We start from the raw sequence: 26,313 nt of genomic DNA, 5'->3' as shown, positions 1-26,313 counted from the left end.
ACGCAAGTCTTCTTGCACCATTGTATGTTATATTTCACGAGTACACGAAGATTTGACACGAAATTTGTCTTGGGTTGGGTGTACAGGCCCATCCGAATTTCGTCAACGTTAAATCCTAGGTTTAGTAGTCGTGGATGACAGTGGTAACGAAGGAGGTTATTTAATTTTAACGAAATTTAATTTTATCTTCTTTAAGTTCATGAGATACTCATTTGGAAAGCATTTCTTCCTTTAAAATTTTATGAATTATTATATCTATATCTATTTATCTATATATTACACTAGTTGAATATATCCACGCTTCGCACGAGGGCTGTATTTGGAAGTCAACGCCTGTGGTAGTATCACCATTGATCTCAGCGATCGCGACAACTATGAATTCGACAATAATATCGGTCATTTTCTACTACTTTTGCATGTCCCGGTAAACGCTCCCCTGAGACCCCCTGGTTCGAATTTTGACAAAAACGTTTAACTCTGTTCTGCTGTCTGAACCAAGGTATTCGTGACTAAAATTTGGTAACTCTCGGTCCACTCGTCTGTTCCCCAGGCCGCACAGAGACAGACAAACAGATAGTCAAACACACAAACAACTCTATTTTATTTATATTAGATAGATTATGAACTGTTATATTATGTTGTATTTGGGAGTTCAAATTCCTCGGGCAAGTTCAAGTGTCTTCCAAACTCTTGATTGACTCTTTTATTATTATTATTATTATTATTATTATTATTATTATTATTATTATTATTATTATTATTATTTTGCCAGTTCTTTCAGCCCTGTGATACTAAACTTGTGAGTGGGGCCGCAGTACAGCGTTCACTTCTAGTGTGTCGGGTCCCTGGTTCGACCCAAGCTCTCTCCAAGTAGTCTTTGTGGTGGATAAACACCATATTCATTAGAGTTGAGCGAAAAAATAAAATTTTTGAGTATTGAATTCTAATAGGGCTCTAAAGTTGCATATTCGCATGATAATTAATAGAAGAATAACGAAAAATCAGACCTTGGATCTTCAATTTGCGCAAACGCTCTAAAGTTTGAAAAAAATGACAAAAAACACCAAAATTTAACTCTACGCAAAAAAAAAAAAAAAAAAAAATCAGATTTTCGAGTATCGAATTCTAATGGAGCTCAAACGTTGCGTATTTGCGTGATAATTAATGAAACATTTTCAGTTCAAGCAAACGGCATAAAATTTTTAAAAACTTGACAAAGAACACCAAAATTTACCTTTACGCAGGAAATATACTTTTTTTTTTAGAAAAAAATATAGCATCCAAGTATTTTGTTTTAGTTCTGTGAGGTCACGTTTGTTAACAATTCGTTAATGTGAGCGATTTTTTATACATTTTATTTTTATAATAATTTTGCAGCTCTTCCCCAATTTCTCAACGTTTTTTTCCCCTTAAAATGACCCAGAAATCTCCACGACCAGGTGGCTACAATTCGAGTTCCACTTCACCTTATCCAACATTCCTATCAATTAGCATGTGCAAAATTACGTTGATTTAGTCAAGAACATTGTCTTAAATTCAGATTTTTGTATCAAATTTTGGAATTGTGAGTCTTGAGAGCAAAATTGCTCTAATGTAGCCATCTCTGCTTTCTTGTCCGAACACTTTTCCTGCAGACTCCGTAACAAGTTTGATACATCTTTCAACTTCCTGAGTAAGACATGGAAAATTTAATAAGTCAAACTCATGAGCACTTTTATCATGCATAAGTAATAAGATTGCACTTGAGGGGGCGACAGCTTACATTTTCAACAATCTACAATCAGCTCACTGTAGTCCGCGCATCAACATTTATTAAAGGTACCATAAAAGTTTCAACAGAGCAACTCAGACAGAGTAGTGTGCTCCAGACGTGGCTATAAAGGATCTTGGACCTCTCAGCTACTTCCGATGGCTCGCATGTGCAAACTGAATCTTACTTTTGCACGTTTCTCAAACAAATTGTACAAATGAACTCAAAGTGCTTGTAAACTACATTATGAAGACATATGCTCCTGTCTGGTTCGATATAGAGAGATATCAGTCAGTGAAATATGGACCTAAACATATTTTGAAGGTAGTTCAAACAATTAGACATTTGTCAAATATTAAAAGAATTATCGATCCTGTGATTGAGAGAAACGCGTTCTTCTGTCATCCAGAGAACATATTGTTGGCTATGACAGTGGATGAGAGACAACACGTACGAGAGTTTAGTTACAGGAGAGTGCTAGAGGCAAGAAATCAAGATCCAAACGGGAAATATGTTAGAATTTTTCTGGCACCTTCAATAAATTTTGATGCCACGGACTACAGTGAGCTGATAGATTGGAGCAAATGTAAGCTGTCGCCCCCTCCAGTGCTTGGAAGCTTGACAACAGAAACGTATCTTATCACTTACGTATGACAAATGTACTCATGAGTTTGCCTTATTAAATTTTCCAGGCCATACTCACGAAGTTGAAAGTTGTGTCGAACTTGTCACAAAATCTGCAGGAAAAGTGTACAGACAAGAAAACAGATACAGCTATATTAGTTCAGTTTTTCTCTCAAGACTCACAACGCCAAAATTTGATTTTAAAAAATATGAATTTAACCCACAAACGCCCAAGACCAGTTAGAAATGAAATTTTTGAGTTTTACGTCCCACGGTTATGCCGGCTAGGCTAAAGGAGACGGTGATGATGAGTAATGAATGAAATGGTGGAATGAAGAAAGTGGGAGGAAACGGAAGAACCCCGAGAAAACCCACGCACACGGTGTTTGTCCACCACAAAGTTCACTTGGCGGGAGCAGGGTTTGAGCCCGAGACCCCTAGCACCAGAGGTGAACGCTCTACCACTGAGCCACCGCGACCCCCCAAGACCAGTTAGGTAACAAAAATTTGCATACACTAGCAACTGCCTGAACAATACCGTGTTACATCGAAAACCTGAGAAGAGAAGTGAACGAAACTCTTACAAGAGAACGGGTAGTGTGCCTGAAGTGGAACAACGGTTTTTTTTTTTTTTGCCTAAATGAATGATATAGCCCATGTAACGTAGTGAAACATAAAGTAGGTCACTGGTGGCACAAGGGGCGTTTGTGGGTTAAGACAACAGCCTTGACTAAATCAACATGATTTAGCCCAACCTAATTGATAGGAGAGTTGCGTAAGATGTGGGTGGAACTCGAATTGCAGCCATTTCCTCGTGGTGAGTTCTGGATCATTACATTAACAAAAATAAAAAAAGAAGTTGAGAAATGGGTGAAAAACTGCAAAATCATTATGAAAATAAAATCTATAAAAATCACTCATATTAACGAATTAATAACAAACATGACCTTACATAAGTAAAATGACCTTACATGAGTTGAGTTGAGTTGAATTTCAGTTTAGCGTCCCTTTCAGCAGCGAGGCTGTGTGAGACGTGGACCTACTGATTAACATGGAATCCGAACCATATGAGCTCCAGCCAGGAACCGAACCCGGGTCACCCGCGGCAAGGGCGCGTACGCTAACCGTTTAGCCACCGAGGAGCTCATAAATAAGATGAAGTATTTAGACGCGATACAAATAAAAAAAAAGTAATCTGTGTATTCCTTGCGTAAAGGTGGTCAATTTTGATGATTTTTTTTTTTTTTTTGTATTTTTCAAAGTTTAGGCAGTTTGCGCGAACTAAAGATCCAAAGTGTGATTTTTTCCCGTTATTTTTCCATTGATTAACATGCGAATACGCAACTTTTGAGCCCTACCCAATTTAGAATTGGGTACCCGAAAATTTGATTTTTTCGCTCCACCCTAATGTGCATGCGATTTATCAAAGTTCTTCCATATCCTCGCACCTCACTCATCCAACCAATTCATTCATTTCTCATCATCACTGTCTCCTTTAGATTCGCCGGCATAATTGTAGAACATAAAACAAAGATTTAATTTCATTTTAACCAAGAGTGGCCCAAAAGTAGGTATACAGTACCATACTGTATTTTGTTACCAAACAGGTAGACCTTGATTATTATTATTATTTGTTTTTAACATCTTTCTATTTATAAGTTAAGCCCGGAACAGTCGAAGCAAATGAATCCATAAACTAGAGCCTGTGACAAACTTCTTGTCATTTCAGCTAAACGAATAAAACGCAAGCTCTGACGCGGATTTATTAAAGGGGTGTGGCTATGGCTAAGCAGACAAACTACAGTGCGATCAGGTGGCAGGGGATAGACGTGAATGTGTACAAAATAAATGTGGTAATACTGCTGGCCTCTCGTTTGCTAGCAGCATTTAAATGGAACTTAAAGCACCGCCTTCAAATGCCAAGATGTTTGTCACGCCGTTTAGAATGTAATACTTAATCAATGCAGAGGTGTATATCTACTTTTGGGCCACCCAGTATATGAGCACTTCTACGACCCTTTGCAATGTGCGAAGAAACAATGCATGGGATTTCTTGAATCGTCCGTAGCTTAAAGCTATAGCCACCCAAGGATTTCGTCAACTCCTTTTTAAATGCCACCACATTTTGGCTGCATATTTAATTTTATATGCAGTACATCTGTTGCAGAGTTGAGAAGCGGTCTATTTTGTCGACCTATTTTGACGTCTGTGAAGTTGTCCCGCCCACCTAATGAATTTTTCTTTTTCTTATCTACATCGTTAGTTTATCGTTAGTTTACGTTAGTTTTGCTAAAATTATCGTTAGTTTTGCAAAAATAACGATTTTATTCGAGAAATAAATGGGCAGGCCAACTTCACTGTTCCCCGCCCACAAACGAATTTCAAAAGTTTTTCATATCACATCGTTAGTTTATCGTTAGTTTACGTTAGTTTTGATAAAACTATCGTTAGTTTCGCAAAAATAACGATTTTATTCGAGAAATAAAGTTTCCCGCCAACTGTGAATTAGCCCGCCCATATTGAATTCTCATAAAATTCCAAGTCACATCGTTAGTTTATCGTTAGTTTACGTTAGTTTTGCTAAAACTATCGTTAGTTTCGCAAAAATAACGATTTTATTCAAGAAATAAAGTTTCCCGCCAAATGTGAATTAGCCCGCCCATATTGAATTCTCATAAAATTCCAAGTCACATCGTTAGTTTATCGTTAGTTTACGTTAGTTTTACTAAAACTATCGTTAGTTTCGCAAAAATAACGATTTTATTCGAGAAATAAATGGGCAGGCCAACTTCACGGTTCCCCGCCCACAAACGAATTTCAAAAGTTTTTCATATCACATCGTTAGTTTATCGTTAGTTTACGTTAGTTTTGCTAAAACTATCGTTAGTTTCGCAAAAATAACGATTTTATTCGAGAAATAAAGTTTCCCGCCAACTGTGAATTAGCCCGCCCATATTGAATTCTCATAAAATTCCAACTCATATCGTTAGTTTGTCGTTAGTTTACGTTAGTTTTGCTAAAACTATCGTTAGTTTCGTAAAAATAACGATTTTATTCGAGAAATAAAGTTTCCCGCCAACTGTGAATTAGCCCGCCCATATTGAATTCTCATAAAATTCCAACTCATATCGTTAGTTTGTCGTTAGTTTACGTTAGTTTTGCTAAAACTATCGTTAGTTTCGTAAAAATAACGATTTTATTCGAGAAATAAAGTTTCCCGCCAACTGTGAATTAGCCCGCCCATATTGAATTCTCATAAAATTCCAACTCACATCGTTATTTTATCGTTAGCTTAAGTAAGTTTTACTAAAACCATCGTTACTTTTGCAAAAATAACGATTTTATTCGAGAAATAAATGGGCAGGCCAACTTCACTGTTCCCCGCCCACAAACAAAATTCAAAAGTTTTTCAAATCACATCGTTAGTTTATCGTGAGTTTGCGTTAGTTTTGCTAAAACTATCGATAGTTTCGCAAAAATAACGATTTAATCGAGAAATAAAAGGTCCCGCCAAATGTAAACAATTACATAGCAGGCATATGCCTATCATGTTTCCTCAGGTACAGTACATGAGAATGTGTCTAGTATGTGCCTTATATACTTCTTACGTATGCCTGTTATGCAAATGTGCTGTTAGGGTTTACATTTGGCGTGAACTTTTATTTGTCGAATAAAATCGTTATTTTTCGAAAACAAACGTTAATTTTAGCAAAACTAATGTAAATTAACGTTAAACTAACGATATGAGTAGGAAGTTTAGGGGAATTCAATATGGATTGGCTAATTCACAGTTGGAGGGAAAGTTTACTTCTCGAATATAATCATTATGTTTGCGAAACTAACGATAGTTTCAGTAAAACTAACGTAAACTAACGATAAACTAACGATATAATAGAAAAAAGTTTTGAAATTCATTTGCGGGTAGGGAAACGTGAAGTTGGCGTGCCCATTTATTTCTCAAATAAAATCGTTATTTTTGAAAAACTTACGATAGATTTAGTAAAACTAACGTAAACTAACGGTAAACTAACGATGTGATATGAAAAACTTTTGAAATTCGTTTGTGGACGGGAAACCGTGAAGTTGGCCTGCCCATTTATTTCTCGAATAAAATCGTTATTTTTGCGAAACTAACGATAGTTTTAGTAAAACTAACGTAAACTAACGATAAACTAACGATTTGAGTTGGAATTTTATGAGAATTCAATATGGGCGGGCTAATTCACAGTTGGCGGGAAACTTTATTTCTCGAATAAAATCGTTATTTTTGCGAAACTAGCGATAGTTTTAGCAAAACTAACGTAAACTAACGATAAACTAACGATGTGATATGAAAAACTTTTGAAATTCGTTTGTGGGCTGGGAACCGTGAAGTTGGACTGCCAATTTATTTCTCGAATAAAATCGTTATTTTGCGAAACTAACGATAGTTTTAGTAAAACTAACGATGTGAGTTAGAATTTTATGAGAATTCTATATGGGCGGGCTAATTCACAGTTGGCGGGAAACTTTATTTCTCGAATAAAATCGTTATTTTTGCGAAACTAACGATAGTTTTAGCAAAACTAACGTAAACTAACGATAAAGTAACGATATGAAAAACTTTTGAAATTCGTTTGTGGGCGGGGAACCGTGAAGTTGGTCTGCCCATTTATTTCTCGAATAAAATCGTTATTTTTGCGAAACTAACGATAGTTTTAGTAAAACTAACGTAAACTAACGATAAACTAACGATGTGACTTGGAATTTTATGAGAATTCAATATGGGCGGGCTAATTCACATTTGGCGGGAAACTTTATTTCTCGAATAAAATCGTTATTTTTGCGAAACTAACGATAGTTTTAGCAAAACTAACATAAACTAACGATAAACTAACGATGTGATATGAAAAACTTTTGAAATTCGTTTGTGGGCGGGGAACCGTGAAGTTGGCCTGCCCATTTATTTCTCGAATAAAATCGTTATTTTTGCGAAACTAACGATAGTTTTAGTAAAACTAACGTAAACTAACGATAAACTAACGATGTGACTTGGAATTTTATGAGAATTCAATATGGGCGGGCTAATTCACATTTGGCGGGAAACTTTATTTCTTGAATAAAATCGTTATTTTTACGAAACTAACGATAGCTTTAGCAAAACTAACGTAAACTAACGATAAACTAACGATGTGATATGAAAAACTTTTGAAATTCGTTTGTGAGCGGGGAACCGTGAAGTTGGCCTGCCCATTTATTTCTCGAATAAAATCGTTATTTTTGCGAAACTAACGATAGTTTTAGTAAAACTAACGTAAACTAACGATAAACTAACGATGTGATATGAAAAACTTTTGAAATTCGTTTGTGGGCGGGGAACCGTGAAGTTGGCCTGCCCATTTATTTCTCGAATAAAATCGTTATTTTTACAAAACTAACGATAATTTTAGCAAAACTAACGTAAACTAACGATAAACTAACGATGTAGATAAAAAAATGAAAAATTCGTTAGGTGGGCGGGACAACTTCACAGACGTCCTATTTTGTGTCTGTTTTAACCAACAACACAACGGAGCAGTAAAATATTACTGAAAGTCAACACGAAGTTTCGTTTTGTTATGTTGGGCAATTTGTGTAAAACCGTGATAGAAGTATATGCATATTTGACAGCCAAGTAAAAAGATGGAAATCATACATTGTGAAGATTTTTTTTTTTTAAATTACACGTCGTTATGCAACACGACGTTATGAAGAAGGGCACCTATTATTGACGTGGACTATCAACCACAATCGGGACTTAAATTCCATGTATTTGATGGGTAAGCAAACCATAATGCAATATTGCAAGATCAATTCTCATGGTATAGGACGTTCCCCACCGCACTATACCACCTTCAAGAGAGGAACACGCCGCCACAGAACAACAATGATGAGAAGGTAAAAGACGAAATAAATTAAATGAAATTTTTCAGTTTTACTTCCCACGATTATGCCGGATAGACTAAAGAAGCCTGTGATGATGAGAAATGAATGAAATGGTGACGAAGAAAGTGGGAGGAAAAGGGAGAACCCTGAGAAAACCCACGCGCACAGTGTTTGTCCACCACAAAGCTTACTGGGCGCGAGCTGGGATCGAACGAAGGACCCCATGCACCAGAGATGAACGGCTGAGGGAGACAGATGATTAAGACAAGTGAACGACGATGCAAGCATTGGTGGAATGAGAATGTGGGAGGAAACGGAAGTACCCCGAGAGAATCCAAGGACATGATGTAGTCCACCACAAGTTTGCTTGGCCGGGAATCGAACCAAGGACCCCACGTACGAGAGGCAAGCGTTCAACCACTGAATCTCCGTGACCCCCTATGATAAGAAGAGATTATGACAGTACAGGGATTTAGGATTTTCTTTCTGCGGTAATGATCTTTTAAATTCTTTAAACTGTTAATTTTCTTAGGCTATGATGATTGTAATAATTCATACATATGATGTTTAATTGTAACGAACTTGAAACTGATTAACTTTTTCTTATCTGTTTGAAATTCCTGTTACGTTCTTCCTAACGTTGGCAGATATTCGATAACACCTTTAAGTATCAAATACATGAACTTAATATAATAGCATTTTAACTGCATTTTTATTCCGTATGTACTATTTCTTACATTAACAAGGTCAGCAGTAGCGTTTAATTTCATGTGTAATTCATTCGAAAGACTTTTAACATACATAATAAATGATAACAAGAACTTTCTCACACTTTCTCGTAGCATCCACTAACTGCAATAAGCCTTCACAATAGTTAGAACAATTCAGCATTTTGTGCAAGGAGAACTAAATAAAGCGTAAAAAGGTTCGTGCAACTTTTCCATTTTCCTTGTGTGGGGTATTTTTTTTTTCATTCTCGGGGCCTTTTTAGATTGTATTCTTGTTAGACTAACAAGTTTTATTAGAATTTCGTGAGATAACAGCTAAAGTACCACGAAAGGTGCGTGAAGATAATATAAGATTAGCATATAACACAAGGAGAAATATAAAATTACTCTTGCAGAATATATTGCTTTATTTTACTTTTATAATGAGTCAAATTTAGCTTCATATCATATATGCTAACAATTTACGGATAAGTTTTAAGGAAATTATATTCTCACAATCAATTATAAATTATATTTCTCTTTAATGCCAGTTGAAATCTTGAAATTGCACGATTAACATATCTCGTTATTCTTTTGAGAATAAACGTGAAGGCGGGAGACACCTGTGAATTTGCTTTTTTTCTTTGTTTTCTTTTTTCTGAGTTTGAAGTCCTGTTTGAGCACAGAGTAAAGGTACCTAGTTCAACCCGTTTTCAAAATCCTGTTTTCTTACTCCATTCGAATATCTCTAAAACTAGTTTTCCTGACTGCAGAAACAACACTATATATTTTGCTCGTTGTATATAGTTCATTTGCAATTTTGTCTCTGCTTCTCATTTCTAGCGCTGCCATATGTGTTGGATTTAGTTCAAGTTAGCTTTAAGTTTGGGACTCCTTGAACCAAATATTATAGCCTACACTCGCTAGGCTAGGCGCAAATTTGGTCGCTTATAATGCGTGACAGACAACGCAATACAGTGCAATCTTTTGTAACTTACTAAAAGATTGCGTACTTTTAATACTTTCTTCCGTGCTTAAATAGAACGGATCAAATTGGTAGCATGACGTTAGATGAGTGCATGGCAATTGCAACCTGCACCAATTGCTACTATGTGAAAACCAGACACAAATACGAGAACTTCCTCTGCAGGCTAATTTGAAAAATATGAGGTGTGAAAATAGTGATCAAGTTTTTAATCATCTAAGTTCCAAGTTCCAATCTCTTATGAAATTTTGGATTAATATTTGATATTAAATCTAAAAACTAGCCAAACCATTGAGTGATAAAATTATTCACATAAACACAATACTACTAGTTGATAGGATAGAAAAATATTTGATTTTTGCTGCGCTGACAAAACCTAAAAATTGCATCTTGAAAAAAAAAAAAAAAAAAAAAAAAACAAACATTAACTGGTGGACAATAATGTCATCAAATGGTTTTCAAATCATTTATTAGCTGGAGTAAGTAATTTACACCTATTTACGTTAGCTTCGAGAATACCTACGATATAATGAAATGTATTTCCAGGATGAAGACTGGTTCTTCATCAACCGTACAGCTCTTGCTAATGAGAAGTTAACATAATTCTTGAATTATTTTCTACGGCAATGACAGAAGAACGAAAATATGAATTTGAATATATGAAGCTGCTACCAATGGAAACACGAGACTGTAGTAGAAGAATGAAATAATAAGATAAGTGAACTGTCCGGTAGGCATCTTCTAAAGGTGCAAGACTTGATTTATTGTCTCAAGTCTAAAGGAGAAAGAATTAACATGATGTTTGTGAGAACGTAACTTATCCTAAAAGGGATTAAAATAAATATATTTTACGTAGCTGGCTAGGAGGCATATGCACCAAAGACGGAAGAGTGAATCGTTCAAAAGTAAACGATTTACTGTTGATTTCAAACATGCCTGGAAATCTTGGTGCATACTCATATTCTGGATTTATTTATAATCTCCTGTGAAACTGGCAATGCATAATGATGCTGATACATCATTCCTCATGCATGGTGAACAATAACGGCACTAGATAAGAAAGTTTTAAATATATGAAATGACAGTGAATCAAAATGAAGACCAACACCCAAACAAATGCTCATTAGGTGATTCCAAGTCTCAGGCTTGGGAAAAGTACGAGAGAAATCGGTATGTAATCAGTAATCACTAATGTTGTTGCACAATATAATAATTTATTTATTAATTAGGAAGCAAACAGTATACACGGCTACAGGTACATCCGGGTAGCAAGTACATGATGCACGTCACGAAACTCATACTGCAATGTCACATAATGTATCTGACAACAAGCAAATTACACTTGAAATACATAAGCTGCAGATGCAGTCAAAATCGCAAAAAAAAAAAAGTATAAAATAAACGTAGAAATGATTAAATATTGGAATAAAAAGTGGCAGATCATAGACAAAAATACATAATAACTAAGATAAAATAAGATCACGCTTTATTCAATCATGCAAAAAAAAAACGTATAAAAGGAAAAAGAGTTAGATATAGAAGAAAAAAGAAAAGATGAATGAAAAATTAAAATAGAGATTGTTAAAATTCAGAAGTAACAACTCTTACAGAGAACTAGAACTCAAATTGCGCTACACTAAATTAAATATATAATATTAAAGGTTCTTTAATAACTCAATAAATTCTAAACGAACTTCAACAAATTTTATTTGAAAAATGTTTAAAATAGAATAAAATTAATCTGTGATAACAATGATCTCAGAACAGAAGCTTTCGAGAAAAAAGTAACAAAATTTCTAGTATTACGATAAGGAATGCTTATGGAAAGAAAACCACCAATAAAAAATCCTCCATGAAGAAAATTACAAAATAATAATAATAATAATAATAATAATAATAATAATAATAATAATAATAATAATAATAATAATAATATCGAAAACATATGGATTATTGGCTCAAAACAAAAGACGCAGTTTTGTGTGTGTGTATATCTGTATGTGTGTAGATATGTTACACAAACTCATATCTTTGAAATCTTTGAAATTCCATTGTAACCAGGCTAGGAAGCAATTCTGAATAGACTCGGTAATGTTTGCAAATATTAGGATTCATTATTCCAATTCACTGTACCAAATTCCAATTGAAAACACACATTACGCATGTAAAGAACTTTGCAAGTATATTTGAAAGCTTACGGGAAAGCCATTTTAACATTGCTAATTTTTTTTCGGGCCTTACATGTGATTATCTGTTAAATGTTTTGGAATATAATTCCGAGATCTTTAACATAAGTTCAAAATTCAATTTCCTGATACTTATTATATATATTAATTGATGCATGTGTGTGCATATTCCGCTAGAGCTCAGAAACGTCGAGCAATTTTAACCAAATTTGGTACACATATTACTTACAGTCTGAAAAAAAAAGTACTGCCATGGCAGGACCCCAGTAGCACACATAGAAAAGACACTTTGAAACAAAAGCATTTTCATTTTGTAATTCCAAACCAACATATAAAAAATAAACATTTTATTTGAAGAGAAGATCGGCTTCTTGACAAAATTAAACTACTTTTGGCCTATCTCAGAAGGTTTTAAACTAACACTATTACAGCTTGTCAAATGAAATTTGGTATATGCCATGCCGTCATTCAATACTGCATATCAATTGTTTCCAACTAAATGATCAGTGACTTCAAGGTTTGGTGCTCGTATTCTGTGTAAACTACACGGAGAGGAGAAGGAACAGGGAGTAAACGCTAAGAAAAAACAATGGTGATAGACAAATAAGATTATCGATAGGACTGTCGATGGTTTTGCAGATATAAATCATGATCACGCGTACACTGCCAAATCTTCGTCCCACAATCGTTTGCTGCTTCTACTATTCCTCTGATTGTGGTAATGCGCTCTTCCACCTTCTATTTGTAGTTCGTTCCTTGAACCGAAGTACAGTTCGTATATAAGGAATGCTGTCTTCTATTTGTGGTGACTCATGCCATAAATAAGACATCGTCCGAGAGATCTTGCAGAAAACAACTTCCATAACTAAATGACCAACCACAATTGACAGTCGCTTGTCAACTCCACGTGGAGTTTTAGTTGTCACAGTTCCAAATGCTTTCCTCTAAGTTAGTGCCTGGTTCTCTTTCCCAAGACCAGCTTTCCTGTTCGCACATTGCCTGACATATGATTCATATTAACCATAGTATTGGGAAGACACAGTGGGTGTTAAGACGTTGCAAATTCTGCCAAAAGAGGGATGGAGTGAGGAAGGGATGTTGAAAAAATCAGCATGGGAACTTGAAGGAAATTTGACGATTAGCCGAATTGCTGCTATTGAGTAAACGCACTATGTCAGATGAAAATGACTATTCTGTGTGATAAATGAATCAGGAGACCAAAGTTCAATTTTTGACGATAGCTCATTGTACTTTCACGTTTCATATAACCTTAGTGCTGAAGGGAGCGCTGCTAAACTTCAAATTAACTAAACGACCAAAGAAATAACGGTCTCTATGTATATGAAGACTCGTAAAATTGTGTGGTACTCCATTGCGTGTGCAAGAGACTGCTGGAGAAAAATAGAACAAAGAAATAATAAATAATAATGAATAAGAATGTAAAGCTAATGGTATAAAGAAGAGAGTAATAGGATAATAGAGCGTATGTGTTACCACTGAACAAAATTATAAAATTCAAACAAAGTAGAACGCTGAATAAATTAATTTGGTTGAAATGTTTTAAACACAAACTTCTATTGAAGACATGTTTCGTTATGGTCATAATTTGTTATCTATGACTGGACATAGAATATCATCCTAGAATACCGTCCAATAAAAGATGTTTATCAGATTTGAATCTTCCTTCTAGTGGTTCACCAGTTTTTGCTTTTCAATATCCATATAGAATTGCTAATTGCAAATAATCAGTACAGCGACCACTAGCATCTTGGCCACCACAAAGCGGATGTGCAAGCGTACTTTTAAAACGACTTCTGAGTCTCTCATGCAAATGAGAACGAGCAAACTGTAGAAGAAAAAGAAAATATGAAAAAAAAGACCGACATGGTCTGTTGGTGAACGGAAATCGTGTGAAAACAAAATGAGGCTTTTTAAGTTAATGTCATTTCTTTTGGCGTACATATTATTTCCACTCTTAGTTCCATAAATTAAATTGAATGATATTTATGACTGAGTACTCAGCTATAAAATGATTACATTTGCTACTCTGCTAGATATACCTAATTGTCTTTCACATTACAATTTTAAATTAAACTAAAATCTGCCAACTTATATTAACTACCAAATTTATAGCATAATTTTTGCTAAGCATACTGTTTAAATCTCATGTATATTAAGTTGTCACAACAGTTTTAAATCTCTAAATCACCTACACACTAACGACACCTATTGGCAACGCAGTTAACGCCATCTATTAGCTAGACTGTTTACTTTTAGGAAATAGATTGATTCACTGACATGTGTGTAAAGGATGTCCATTAAGAACGCAACTTTTGAAATACCTGCTTTTCTGTTCTAGTTAGTTGATGTTGATTTTTAGTTTAGCGTCCCTTTCAGTAGCGAGGCTATATGAGACGTAGACCTACTGATTAACGTGGAATCCGAACCACATTAGCTCCCACCGGAAATCGAATCCGGGTCTCCCACGCCAAAGGCGCGTACGCTAACCGCTTAGCCACGAAGGAGCTCACTTCTTGTTAGTTGACTACTAGTTAGTTGACAGTACTTAACGCTACATGATTTTCGTCTTTCCTCTTTGTAGTTAGTAGTCACCGAGGATGTTATAAAATAGAGGATCTGCCCGTACGTATCTTCATCATATGAACTCAATGAAGCCGAAAAACAATCGAGCATCGTCTTAGCCGGTACGTACGATTGGCTACTCTCGTTTCCGGCATGATTGTTGGCTCGAAAGATTGCGATCTTAGTGGAGCCGAGTGGGCAGAGTAGGTGTGGCGAAGCTGTGAGTATTGCTTCACGATTATGTTGTATGGGCAGATCCTCTATTTTATAACATCCTTAATAGTCACGGAACACCGAATAGAGCATGATTGTCATCTGTTCTCTGTACTGGTAAGAATGGAGAGCTTCACTACGAAACAGCGTGTTGTCATACTGAAAACTTATTATAAATATGGTCGATGTTGTGTAGAGACTATTTGAAAACTCCGTGGAATGTTTGCTCAACGTAATGTACCGCATAAGTCGACTGTGATGAGAATAATTGCTAAATATGATAAAAAAAAAAAAAACGATTTGGTTGTGGATATTAAATCGCCATCGTGAGTGATAATGTTGCTGTAAGTCCAGTGAAATGTATTCGCCGACGTTCACAACAATTGAATATTTCCAGAGCCAGCGTGCAACGAATATTGAAAGACAACAGATGAAAACCGTGTAACGTTCATTGATGTCAACGTACTTGAACGGAAACGGAGGGCATTTCCGAAGTTGCGTTCTAAATGGGACACCGTTTATTTTATTATACACTGCAATTACAACATTTATCAATTTCGTTCCATGTATTTTTGTTCTAAACAACAATTTAGCTTTTGTTTTCTTCGAAAATTTGATCAATTCAAGCCTCTAAGTTTTGTTACCCATAATTCTGGAGCCAAAGGTCAACACAGAAAATTTTTTTCAAGTTCGTAATAATCAGGTGAATGTCTACTACGGTGCTGTTTGATTAAAATCGGTACTGTTCTGTTTATTTATAATTGTAATCAACACAAAAGGCTTTAGGCCCAGTTATTGTTCCTTTATGAGCATATTTACTCAAAGTTATATGTTTTAACAATATTATGCATTAATATATATTCCTTATTACACATGTTTTTAAGTATATTCTTATGTATACTGTCTCCAATATTCCAAAACATCCATAGCAGATAACCTTCCAATTGCATTATAGAAAGCACTGATCCTCCATTAAGAAGACTTAGCAAGTATATTTGTTCTTGCCTTTTTGCAGTAAAATAAACTGTTAACCCTTTGGGGATCTTATGGTACATTTTGTACCATACGCGTGTTTCATGGTACATTGCGTTATTTCTCTTCTATTTGAGCTTTTTCGTCCGGTTTTTTTTTTTTTTTTTTTTTTTTGTTTTTCAAGTCCAGAGACATTGTAGAAGACATTACGTATGGTTTCAGACCGTCCTGCGTCCAGACATGGGAGGTGATGACGTCATAATCTTAAAATGTATTTTTTCCTTTTTTAAGCCTATGTTCATTATTTTTTGGCGGGCTCATTTTTGAACGTAGAAGATTGAAATTTTGCACAAACATTCAGTCCACCGAGTAGTATTTACCAGATTTTTGTTCCGATGTCAGTGCTAAAACAGGGGGGAACCAGAGGGGCAAAGGGGTAAGAAAAGGGATATTTTTACCCCAAAAATCCCGTTTGTCGTCATTTTCCCGCCTCACATACATGATAGGACCACGTGAGTCATACCGTCTGAAAGGCCGTTCCATTCTGAAGAGAATGACGGTCGAATTATTATTCTAAGGTAATTAGGGATGTCTCAGGGATTTTTTGAAAAATATACTTCTATATAGGGAAAGATGGGGCATTGTCGGTATATATATTTTTTGGCGGGCTTATTTTTGAACGTAGAAGATTGAAATTTTGCACAAACATTCAGTCCACCGAGTAATATTTACCAGATTTTTTGTTCCGATGTCAGTGTTAAAATAGGGGGGGAACCAGAGGGGCAAAGGGTTAAAAAAGGGATATTTTTACCCCAAAAATCCCGTTTTTCGTCATTTTCCCGCCTCACATACACGATAGGACAATGTGAGTCATACCGTCTGAAAGGCCGTTCCATTCTGAAGAGAACGACTGTCGAATTATTATTCTAGTGTAATTAGGGCCGTCTCAGTGAATTTTTATCCAAATATACTTCTGTATAGGGTAAAAGTGGGGCATGGTAGGGAATTTTTTTCTGGCGGGCCTATTTTTTCACGTAGAAGATTGAAATTTTGCACAAACATTCAGTCCACCGAGTAGTATTTACCAGAAGTTGTTTTCCGATTTCTGCGTAAAAACAAGGGGGTCCAGAGGGGCAAAAGTTGAAAAAAGGGAAATTTTGCTCCAAAAAATCCCTTTTTCCAGGAATTTCCTGCCTTAGATACATGATGGAGACATGTGAATGGTACCGCCTGAAAGACAGTTCTATTTTGAAGAGAATGATGGCGGATTATAGTCCTAGGGTAATTAAGGATGTCTTAGGAATTTTTTCCCTGAGATCATAGTGTTTTATGGTGATTTGGGGCATTGTGGGAATTTTTGATAAAAATTCTCCCGCCCTTACTATTCAAGATAGAAACTTGAAATTTGGCACACACATTCAGTATACCAAGTACTATTTATCAGGTTTTTTAGATGGCTACGATCACACAGGGGGGGTCCAGGGAGGGCCAAAGTTCGAGAAAAAAAATTTCCCTCCGAAATTTTCACTTTGACAATTTTTTCCCCGCTTCTGGTATATGGTATGAGCATGCAAGTGGTACCATTTGAACGCCAGCTCTATTCTAAAGAGAATGAGGTATGAACCATGATCCTAGGATAAATAGTGACGATGCAGTAGCTGCTTGACTGAAAGTCTCAAAAATAGCCCAAAAAGCCAAGATCTCCAAAGGGTTAATTCCTACGCGGGTTTTACATGGTGGGACATACAGTTGAACCTGCGAAGTAAGATCGGGGAAGTCAATTTTTCCATGTAGTATTTTGTGTAAAAATAAAAGATCCGTATGTTGTCTCCGTTGTTTCAAAGTGTACACATTGAAGTTTTGCACTATTTCTGAATATGACTCGTCTATAAGTAATTTCAAGAATATTGATTGTATTCTTTCAATAATATCAATGTGTTTCAGTGTATTTTAGTGACGAAGATAGAGTTGCAAATTGTAATTGCGATCTCACAAAACATAAGTAGAGTTTCATTAATGTCACATCGTTTTGAAACTCTTTGCCTATTCTCATAATAAAGCCAAAATTTCTATATGAATTATTAATAATTGTTTTTATATGATTAAGTTAAAGTTAATTTAGGATCAAATAGCACTCCTAGATCTTTAATTAAAGTAGGTGTCTCTAAAATAGTTCCTCTGGTAGAGTAGTTCTTTAAATAGTGTTTTCTTTGCGGCGAAAGAAAAGAGTTTTGCATTTATTCACATTCAACTTAATCTTGTTGTCACACCAGTACGTAATACTGCAAAATTATATTTGCAGTTTTACAAAGTCCTTAAGTGAATTAATTTTGGAGAATATTTTTAAGGTGTCCGCGAATAGAATAATGAATGTAAGACCGTATATCATTTATGACTATTAGAAATAAGAGTGGACTAAGACTTGAATATTGAGGGACTCCAGATAAAGCTGTGATTATTTTTTAAACGTATACTTTATACGTAACGGCATTCTTACGATTTTACAAATAGAATAAAAAAAAACTTTTTTGGTTTAATAGAAAAATAAAACGTCGTTAGTTTTTGTAGCAGAAGATCATAGCCTACCAAATCAAAAGCTTTCGAAAAGTCGATAAAGATCACATCCACTTAACGTCCTCTATCCAATTTGTTTGCAATAAGATCGTGATGCTGATTTTATAAAATACAAATCAAACAAAAGAGGGAAACTGAAATACAAAATAGTAATTATGAATACTAATTAAGCCGTAGTATAATATAATGTGAACAGTTTGATAAAGATTAAGTTATAACTGTACCACCCAAAGACGAGTTCCTAATGGAAGAATACCTCTGTACAAAAAAGCAGAATTTCTCTTTTTCACACGACGGATTGAGCGATATTATCGGCTTGCATTTTACCATTATTCTGATGATAGGAAGATCATCAACGTTAGAAGTTTATGAAGTCGAATAATTGTAGCCTTTGTTTTAAAAATGGCATTAATACAGTTTACACTTCTTTGTATGCACTTTTCATTGCCGTGAGAATTTATGTCACAAAAAGCATTTATGATTCCAACTCTTTCACACTCAAGTGCTGAAAGATCTGGAAAGTCAGTAGTAAGAGGTATTGTTCATGTGAATTATCTCTTATTATTACCTTGTCACCAATTTCCCAACATTTAGGAGCTTTTCTTCTCCTACTACCTGTATTTATTCATTTCTTTTAAGTAAATGAATGTGGTACGTTCTTATGTTTCACTTACACATTCCAATGTGATTTTTTTTATATTATAATTTAAACAGCTAACTACATAAACTAACTAACTAACTCTATGGCCTATGGAACCCGGAGATTCAATGCCACGTTCACAAAAACTCTCCATTGAATTTTGTCCTTAGCCAACTGGATCAAATTTCGACTTTGTATTCCTATTTCTGAGAGATCCCTTTTAATAGTGTTTTCCCATCTGCTCCTAGGTTTTCCTAATGGTTGCTATTTGATTGAATTTCCAGTCAAAACTTTCAAAGCGTTCCTACTTTCTTCCATTCTGACTACTCTACCTGCCCACCTAAGCCTCCTAGACTTCATAAACCTGACAATGTTCCGTAAATGGTATAAACTATCCAGTACCTCGTTATGAAGTTCCCACCATTCCCCACTCTTCTTGGTTTCGAATATTTGTCTCAGGATTTTATTCTCAAATACTTTCAGTCTGCCTTCTTCCATCGGAGTAAGCGACCATGTTTCGCAACCATATAGCACAACAAAGGCACGGTCCTTAAATCATTAGCAACCGTACTACTAAATTTCTCAAAGCTCTTAAACCAATAATAACACCAAATTCCGCTTATCTTCCTTGTACGCTTGGTTAATCATTTCGGGTGTTTTCCCAGTTTTACGCAAAACTTCAGAGCTCCTAATTTCCCCCAACCCCTTCATTGTTTCTTTTTAACTAATCCGCCAAACAGCTTATGCATAATATCAATCAGTCTGTAGTTATTCCACAACTGATACATAGATGGAAACCCAGTAAAAAAGCAATATTTTTACCAAGATGCGCCACTAGGTTTGCACTGTAGTCGGAGCACGTTATCTATAACCATTGGTCTGCTATTTAAAAAGTTATATCTTTTTTGAATTTGTTTCATATATAACCAGATTGAGAAAACATTCACTATAAAACAGTATTAAGTGTCTGCTCGCATAATGTTCCTAGCCAATGATAGTATTGATAATAGTTTGAAAAAGAAGCCAAGAAATGTACTTACTACTCACACGAGAACTGAGAAAGAAAGGCAGACTTTGCCCTTAAAAAAGAAAAATCAGTAGAAGCGAAATTGAGCAGGATTCCGTATTAGACACAAGATTCTGTGTACCATTCTATGCAAAAGTTCGTTGCTTAGATAGGACTAATCTGTACAGCCTCAAATAGACACAAATCATGTGTGTCCTCTGTTGGTATGCGTAGGACACAGAAAATAATGGTTTACATTTTATCTGGTTGTATAAGGCACTACACAGTCCAGAGAATCTACACCGTAAACCGAATTATGTAGAAGTTAAGTTTCGCCATAGTAGAAACAGCCCCAGGAAAGCCGAATGTATTGTGAATCTATGGATTTTTCTTCTAAATGGGCTCGTGTGCCTTCACGTGCCTTCAATAACTAAGGATAAATTTATTGCATGACAAGTGTTAAGCCCAAACAAACCAATTAGCAGGATACGAAATCGGTTGAATTTTCAATGTTATTCACTGAATAGTTCGGCATTACTTTGAAAGGAAGTGGAAATTATTTTAAGTGAGGATATTATGTATGCTGTTTCTCTAATTCTAACATACGTAGAATAAATGTATAGTATTGTCGTTAAAAGAACTGTGTCATGTCAGAAGATGGTAAAAGTGGGCCTACGCTTGGATATTTTGCTAATTACACTTTTTGTACTAAGTTGAAGATGCTGAATCCAATGTGTCCGTCGGTTTCCTCCTACATTCTCATTTCACCAATTATTCAATTATCATTCACTTATCTTAATTATCCGATTCCCTTAGCCTAATGAGCATACTGTAATCCTGGGATTTTCTATACAGTATATGGTTCCACACGAGCTTTACGTAGTTAAATTTATGCAACCTCTCTGTAACTGACGAATACAATTCGTTTACGGACTCCATTCTCCACATCATGGAATGGAATAATTTATCCATTACTTTAACCTGCTTTTCTGAACTTCCGGAAACAAATCTGATAAGAATCTGTATAAAGCTTTAATAAAATTTAAGCAAGCAATGTATGGTTGCAAGTCGTAATCAGATAGGCACAGATGGGGCCGCGGTGGCTCGGTTGTAGAGCGTTCACCTATGGTGCATGGGGTCCTGGGTTCAAATCCTGCTCCCGCCAACTGAACCTTGTGGTGGAAAAACACCGTGTGTGGGGGTTTCCGCAGTGTTCTCCCGTTTCCTCCCACTTTCTTCATTCCACCATTTCATTCATTTCTCATTATCACCGTCTCCTTTCGCCTAGTCGGCATAACCGTGGGACGTAAAATCCAAAAATTTCATTTCATTTTCATTTTCTGATAGGCACATCGAATTTATATACCTCTGTTGTAAGTACTTTATTTTGTCGATGATGATGTGCTTTTCTCGAGTTTCTCCCTCTAGGTAACGTGGCTTGTAACGGGTCTAGCTGTAAGCTGGGTGCCTTCATAATCTCGTTCTAGTCTCGTTCCGTTGGGGCTACGATGTGTACCCAGTCATTTCAGAATAAGTACTATCGACACCGGGGAAAGTAAAGGCAGAAAAAGCCGGAGCAATCCTGCACACCTCCTAAGTTCTTGTACCCAGTCCTACCACATTTAATACTTACCTCTCCCGCTCCTTCTCGAAAACAAAGTAAGAAGGCCGAAATTCGTAGTGAATGAAATATAATAACTTTGCTTTGAAAGTCGTATTCAAAGCAAAACTTTTTGCAGTTGTTAAAGGCACCGTCTATCTATATAGATCTAGACCCTACATATAAAAATGAATATGCCTATGTTTGTGACGTCGTACCGCTTGAACCACCCAAACGATCTCGATCAAACTTTCAATGTAGATGAGGTTCCGGCCTGGCATGTTTTTTATTATTTCACATTGACGCGGAGGGGGAGGAGGAAGATATATTAAAATGATCGAAAACGACCGATATTAGTGTCGAATCCATAGTTTTCGGGGTTGAAGAGTGACACTCCCGACGCCGCTTAAATCCAAATGCAGCCCATTATGTGCAAAACGAAACGTATTCTCCCCGCGTGAAGAACGGGTATTCTACTAGTATAATTAAAGTTTGATTTTCCATTTTTAATGAAAATTTTTGTTTTCACGAAAAGTTTATTGTGTGGAACCTGCACCCTAGAAACCCCACTGTGGGCATCTCGAAACCGGACAGTGGTCCCAACTCATTGATATCATTTCCATGAGTGCGAAACTCAAAGTGTGAAGACTGTCCCTTTACTTATAGAAAGGGGTTTGCTTTTACTTATAGAAAAAGTCTCAATTAACATGTCTTAGAAACTTATTTATTTTCACTGCATTTTTCCACCACAAATTGCTTTCCAATTAATCCTTGAAGGCCCAAATTATTTAGCATCCACGGAGTGCCAAACAGGGTACGAGATTGGACCAGAACGTATTCTTGTTCTGATATGTGTTTGGTCGTGTCACAGTTGGTATCACCATGCATGTCATTTTCGTAACTTAATTTATTCTTCTAAATCCTCATTAGATGAAGAATCATATGCAAGAGGTTCGGATTCTACTTCGTGTTCGGTAAGTGCTGCAGAGTTCATTCTGAAGCTTTAGCTAGCTGTTAGACAATGATACTCAATGCCAAGGGACAAATTCAATGTATACTAATATCATATTACATCATTCTTCTCAGCATTTATTATGATACTAAGCAGTTGTGGCAGCTCAAATGTAAAAGATTGAGCATTGCAATAATTTAAATTACTTTCATCGAGTGCTGCGAAGAGTACATTTTGAACCCCATCAAAAAATTGTATTTCTTTTCACGAAAAATAACATTTTGTCCATAAAAAGTCATTTCTATATTATACATTTATTCAAAGTCATTTATAAGAAAAACGAAAACAGTCATTACTTACAGAACTATCATAGAAAAATATAAGTGGGGTTCAATTTGCTCCCACTTTGGTCCTCCGTGGGTTAATATATCAACAAAAAATGTAGAAGAAGATGTGAAGAGTCATATGTTCAGCTTAATGGCATGTCATGCAACGTAGATTGATGACGTCACAGTTTTACGTTACAAATATAGATGGACCATCTTTCATGTTTACGTATAGTCTGCCTGTTTGAGCACTAATCACCTTGTAACACAAATAGCGATAATTTTATCATCTTGCGTGACCACATGGACTCACACAGTGGCGGTTCTAGAGGAAAAACTGGTGTGCAGCTCTCGACGTTGCATATTATATGCTGTCCTGCTGCCCATAATCTATATTCTCTTTCTTTCCTTTTTCTCTTCCACCGGGGGAAGGGGACACATTCCCCCTTAATTTTTATCCTCCTCACATACTATTTTAGCCCTGGGGGGAACAGTACAAGAGAGGAAACATTGCTTCATAATTAACGTCTATTTTGCATCTATAATTTTTGTACCGAAGTCAAGAGCCTTCATGCTGCAGAGAAGCTCACCAGTGCACGGAATTTATGGAACTTAGAGGGAATCTTAGATTTAACTGCCAAATTTTCACTGGATAAAATGACTTGATTGGATTTTACACTACATAAAACGGCACTAAGAGTCCCTTCCTCTACATACGCACACTTAAAAACGTATAAATAACCACACTGGATATATTGGTATAATTCAACACCATTAGACCTAAATAAGATTATTAAAAAAAAAAAAAAAAAAAAAAAAACAGCAATAAAGATTTTTTTTTTTTTTTTTTTTTTGTAGGTCGGGCTAGAAGTTCTTACGTTATTTTAGTAGTAAGAAGTAAGTCGGAGAACGATTAGCGTTCTTGTTTTCGGTATAAGCTACTGGTGGTATAATTTCGGAATAACACCGCATTGCCTATAAGCAATAAATTAAATTTATAGATGATGTAGTCTTCGCTTTGTTACAACGTTGTTAACCTTTAAACGCCGGCCAGGGATTTCAATGAAATTGTAGACTCCCACGTTAGGGGCCCTAGTGTCCCCAGTAATTATCACAAAGTCATGATTAATACATTGTTGGAAAGCTTATGAATCACAGGCTCTAACAAAATAACACTTGTGCAATTCCCGCTTTATTCGTAGAAGAGAAAGAAGAAGAAAAAGAAAACTCAAAAAAAGATATTTAAAAAGTAGAATTTGAGAGGCCTTGACAACCTTTAGAATAACAAAGCTCATGTGTAGGCAACATGTGTATAACAATAATATGGAAACATGGTAGCCAACGCTATAACACAAAGCGAGAGAAAATTCAGAGCCAAATTCCTAATAATAATAAAAAAAACGCCATGTAGGCCTATATCATTTTCAAAGGGCGGTTGAAGACCTTCATGTTGTCAGCCCTAGTGACCCACCTAATTATCACTGAGTCATGATTCATACATCGTTGGAAAGCTTGTGAATCACAGATTCCAAAGCGGTAACACATGTGCAATTCTCGCTTTATTCGTAGAAAAAGAAGATGAGGAGGAAAAAGAAGAAATCCGGAAAAATATGAAAAACAGAATTTTGGAGGCCCTGGCTACCCAAAATTGGTCAACTTCGAATCTCCCCTATTCCACACACATAACCAACAAGAATATTTGCAGAGTATTAGCGTATATTGAACAACTTTATTGTTTGGTATAACAATTTTTATGACTGTACCCCCAAGGAAGGATGCAACCCCCCAAAAAATAATGAAAAGAAAACATGAAATTTACCCTTCCCTTTCTCTGCTGTGGTACTTTTCACAAACATAAAATGCATGTCGTTGAAAAGCTTCGTTCTTCGTAAATACACTGATACTAAAATTATCTTTGTGACTTAATTAGGAGCTAAGCTATGAAGGTTTAAAGACATTACGCAGATGTGCGTCAATAGGCGTTCAAAGGTAAATAATGAAGACTTCTAAAAGGTTTTAAAAAATGCGTGACTCCTTCCCCAACTCTATGTCTATAGAAAAAGCATATCATGCATGGTACACTTCATGTTCAAGAATTGACAACATTAAACTTCTTGCAAAATAAATATTATTTATACTAAATTTTTCAAGACAATTGAAGATATTAGTTTATCTTCACTGCTTAAAAAAAGCAAAAAAAAAAAAAAAAAAAAAAACTCAGGAGTCATCCCGCCCGGCCCCGGCCTAGAACCGCAACTGGACTCACAGCGTCTTTAGATAACGCGAGAATCCCATTGACCTCAAACTATTTCAAGTCATAAATAAATATTCAGTCAGGTAACTTTGAATGAGTAATCTGATTCTTCTTCAACCTGTTCCCGGAACATCTGTCCGCGTGTTATCACTAAAAAAGCACTGTTGTTTCTCGTGTGCCATGTTATAAGCTAATGTTTAAAACGAATACATTTTAATGGATATTGAAGTTGTATAGTTACAATATTAAACAGAACCTAACATTAATATGTTTTGTACAAATTATCATTACTACATATGTTTACTTTTTTACTAGGAATATTATTAACTACAAGTATTTATAACTACAAAAATCAATCGACCAATATTGCAGTTCACATATATTGCATGAAAACTTACTAGATCAGTGGGAAAATTAGCAGACACTGTAAGTATTTTTTTCTGCCAATTGTACCCACTGTCTAAAACCACTATAAATACTTGATTGGTTAATTGCAACAATTATAATTACTTACCAATAATTTGCTATCCATTTTCCTATGTAGTAAATGCATACTGTAGAAATCACACCAAACAAAACAGAACAATATGAAACTGGGCCCTGTGCAAACTCCAGTACTCACTAATGACTGTGCTGGATTTCCAGGAAAGACTGCTTTTTATATGAATAGACGGATCTTGATGAGAACTGTGACAGGAGTCATAACAATGGATTCTTTTTCGAGAGAGAAAGGGAAAACGAATTTATGATATACTTATGACACTCTGTCCCTGTGATGAGTTCCGTATGATGGAAATATAGGTGATATAGTTTCTGTGAGAAATGATGGATTGGAACAATACAAAGCAGCTACTGCGGCTAATCTTTTTTTTTTTTCAGTCAAGATGCTAACTGTCGCTTTTACACTATCACACAAGGAACACGCAGAGTTATTGTTCTAGCGACAGAATTTTCATAGTCATATGAATGAGTAATTTATTCTTTTTAAATGAAATATTTTTTATTGTCTTATATGCGAAGTAGAATATTCGATGTGG

General features: G+C 35.6%; 1 protein-coding gene across 1 annotated transcript in view; it reads right to left on the bottom strand.

Annotated features, from left to right (window-relative positions):
* The window catches only part of LOC145673851 (uncharacterized), a 39,653-nt gene extending 13,771 nt beyond the window's left edge, over positions 1–25,882 (bottom strand). The window contains exon 1 of the mRNA XM_081743623.1: positions 25,791–25,882. Coding sequence (XP_081599749.1) covers positions 25,791–25,829 — 39 coding nt within the window. The 5' untranslated portion in view covers positions 25,830–25,882. The remainder of the gene's footprint in view (positions 1–25,790) is intronic.
* Positions 25,883–26,313: the final 431 nt, after the last annotated feature.

The sequence above is a fragment of the Thermobia domestica genome, chromosome 17 (genome assembly GCF_964235325.1).
Source record: "Thermobia domestica chromosome 17, izTheDome1.hap1.1, whole genome shotgun sequence".
NCBI classification, from domain to species: domain Eukaryota; kingdom Metazoa; phylum Arthropoda; class Insecta; order Zygentoma; family Lepismatidae; genus Thermobia; species Thermobia domestica.
Note: the sequence above shows the minus strand (reverse complement) of the source record. Positions and strands in the feature narration are given on the sequence as shown.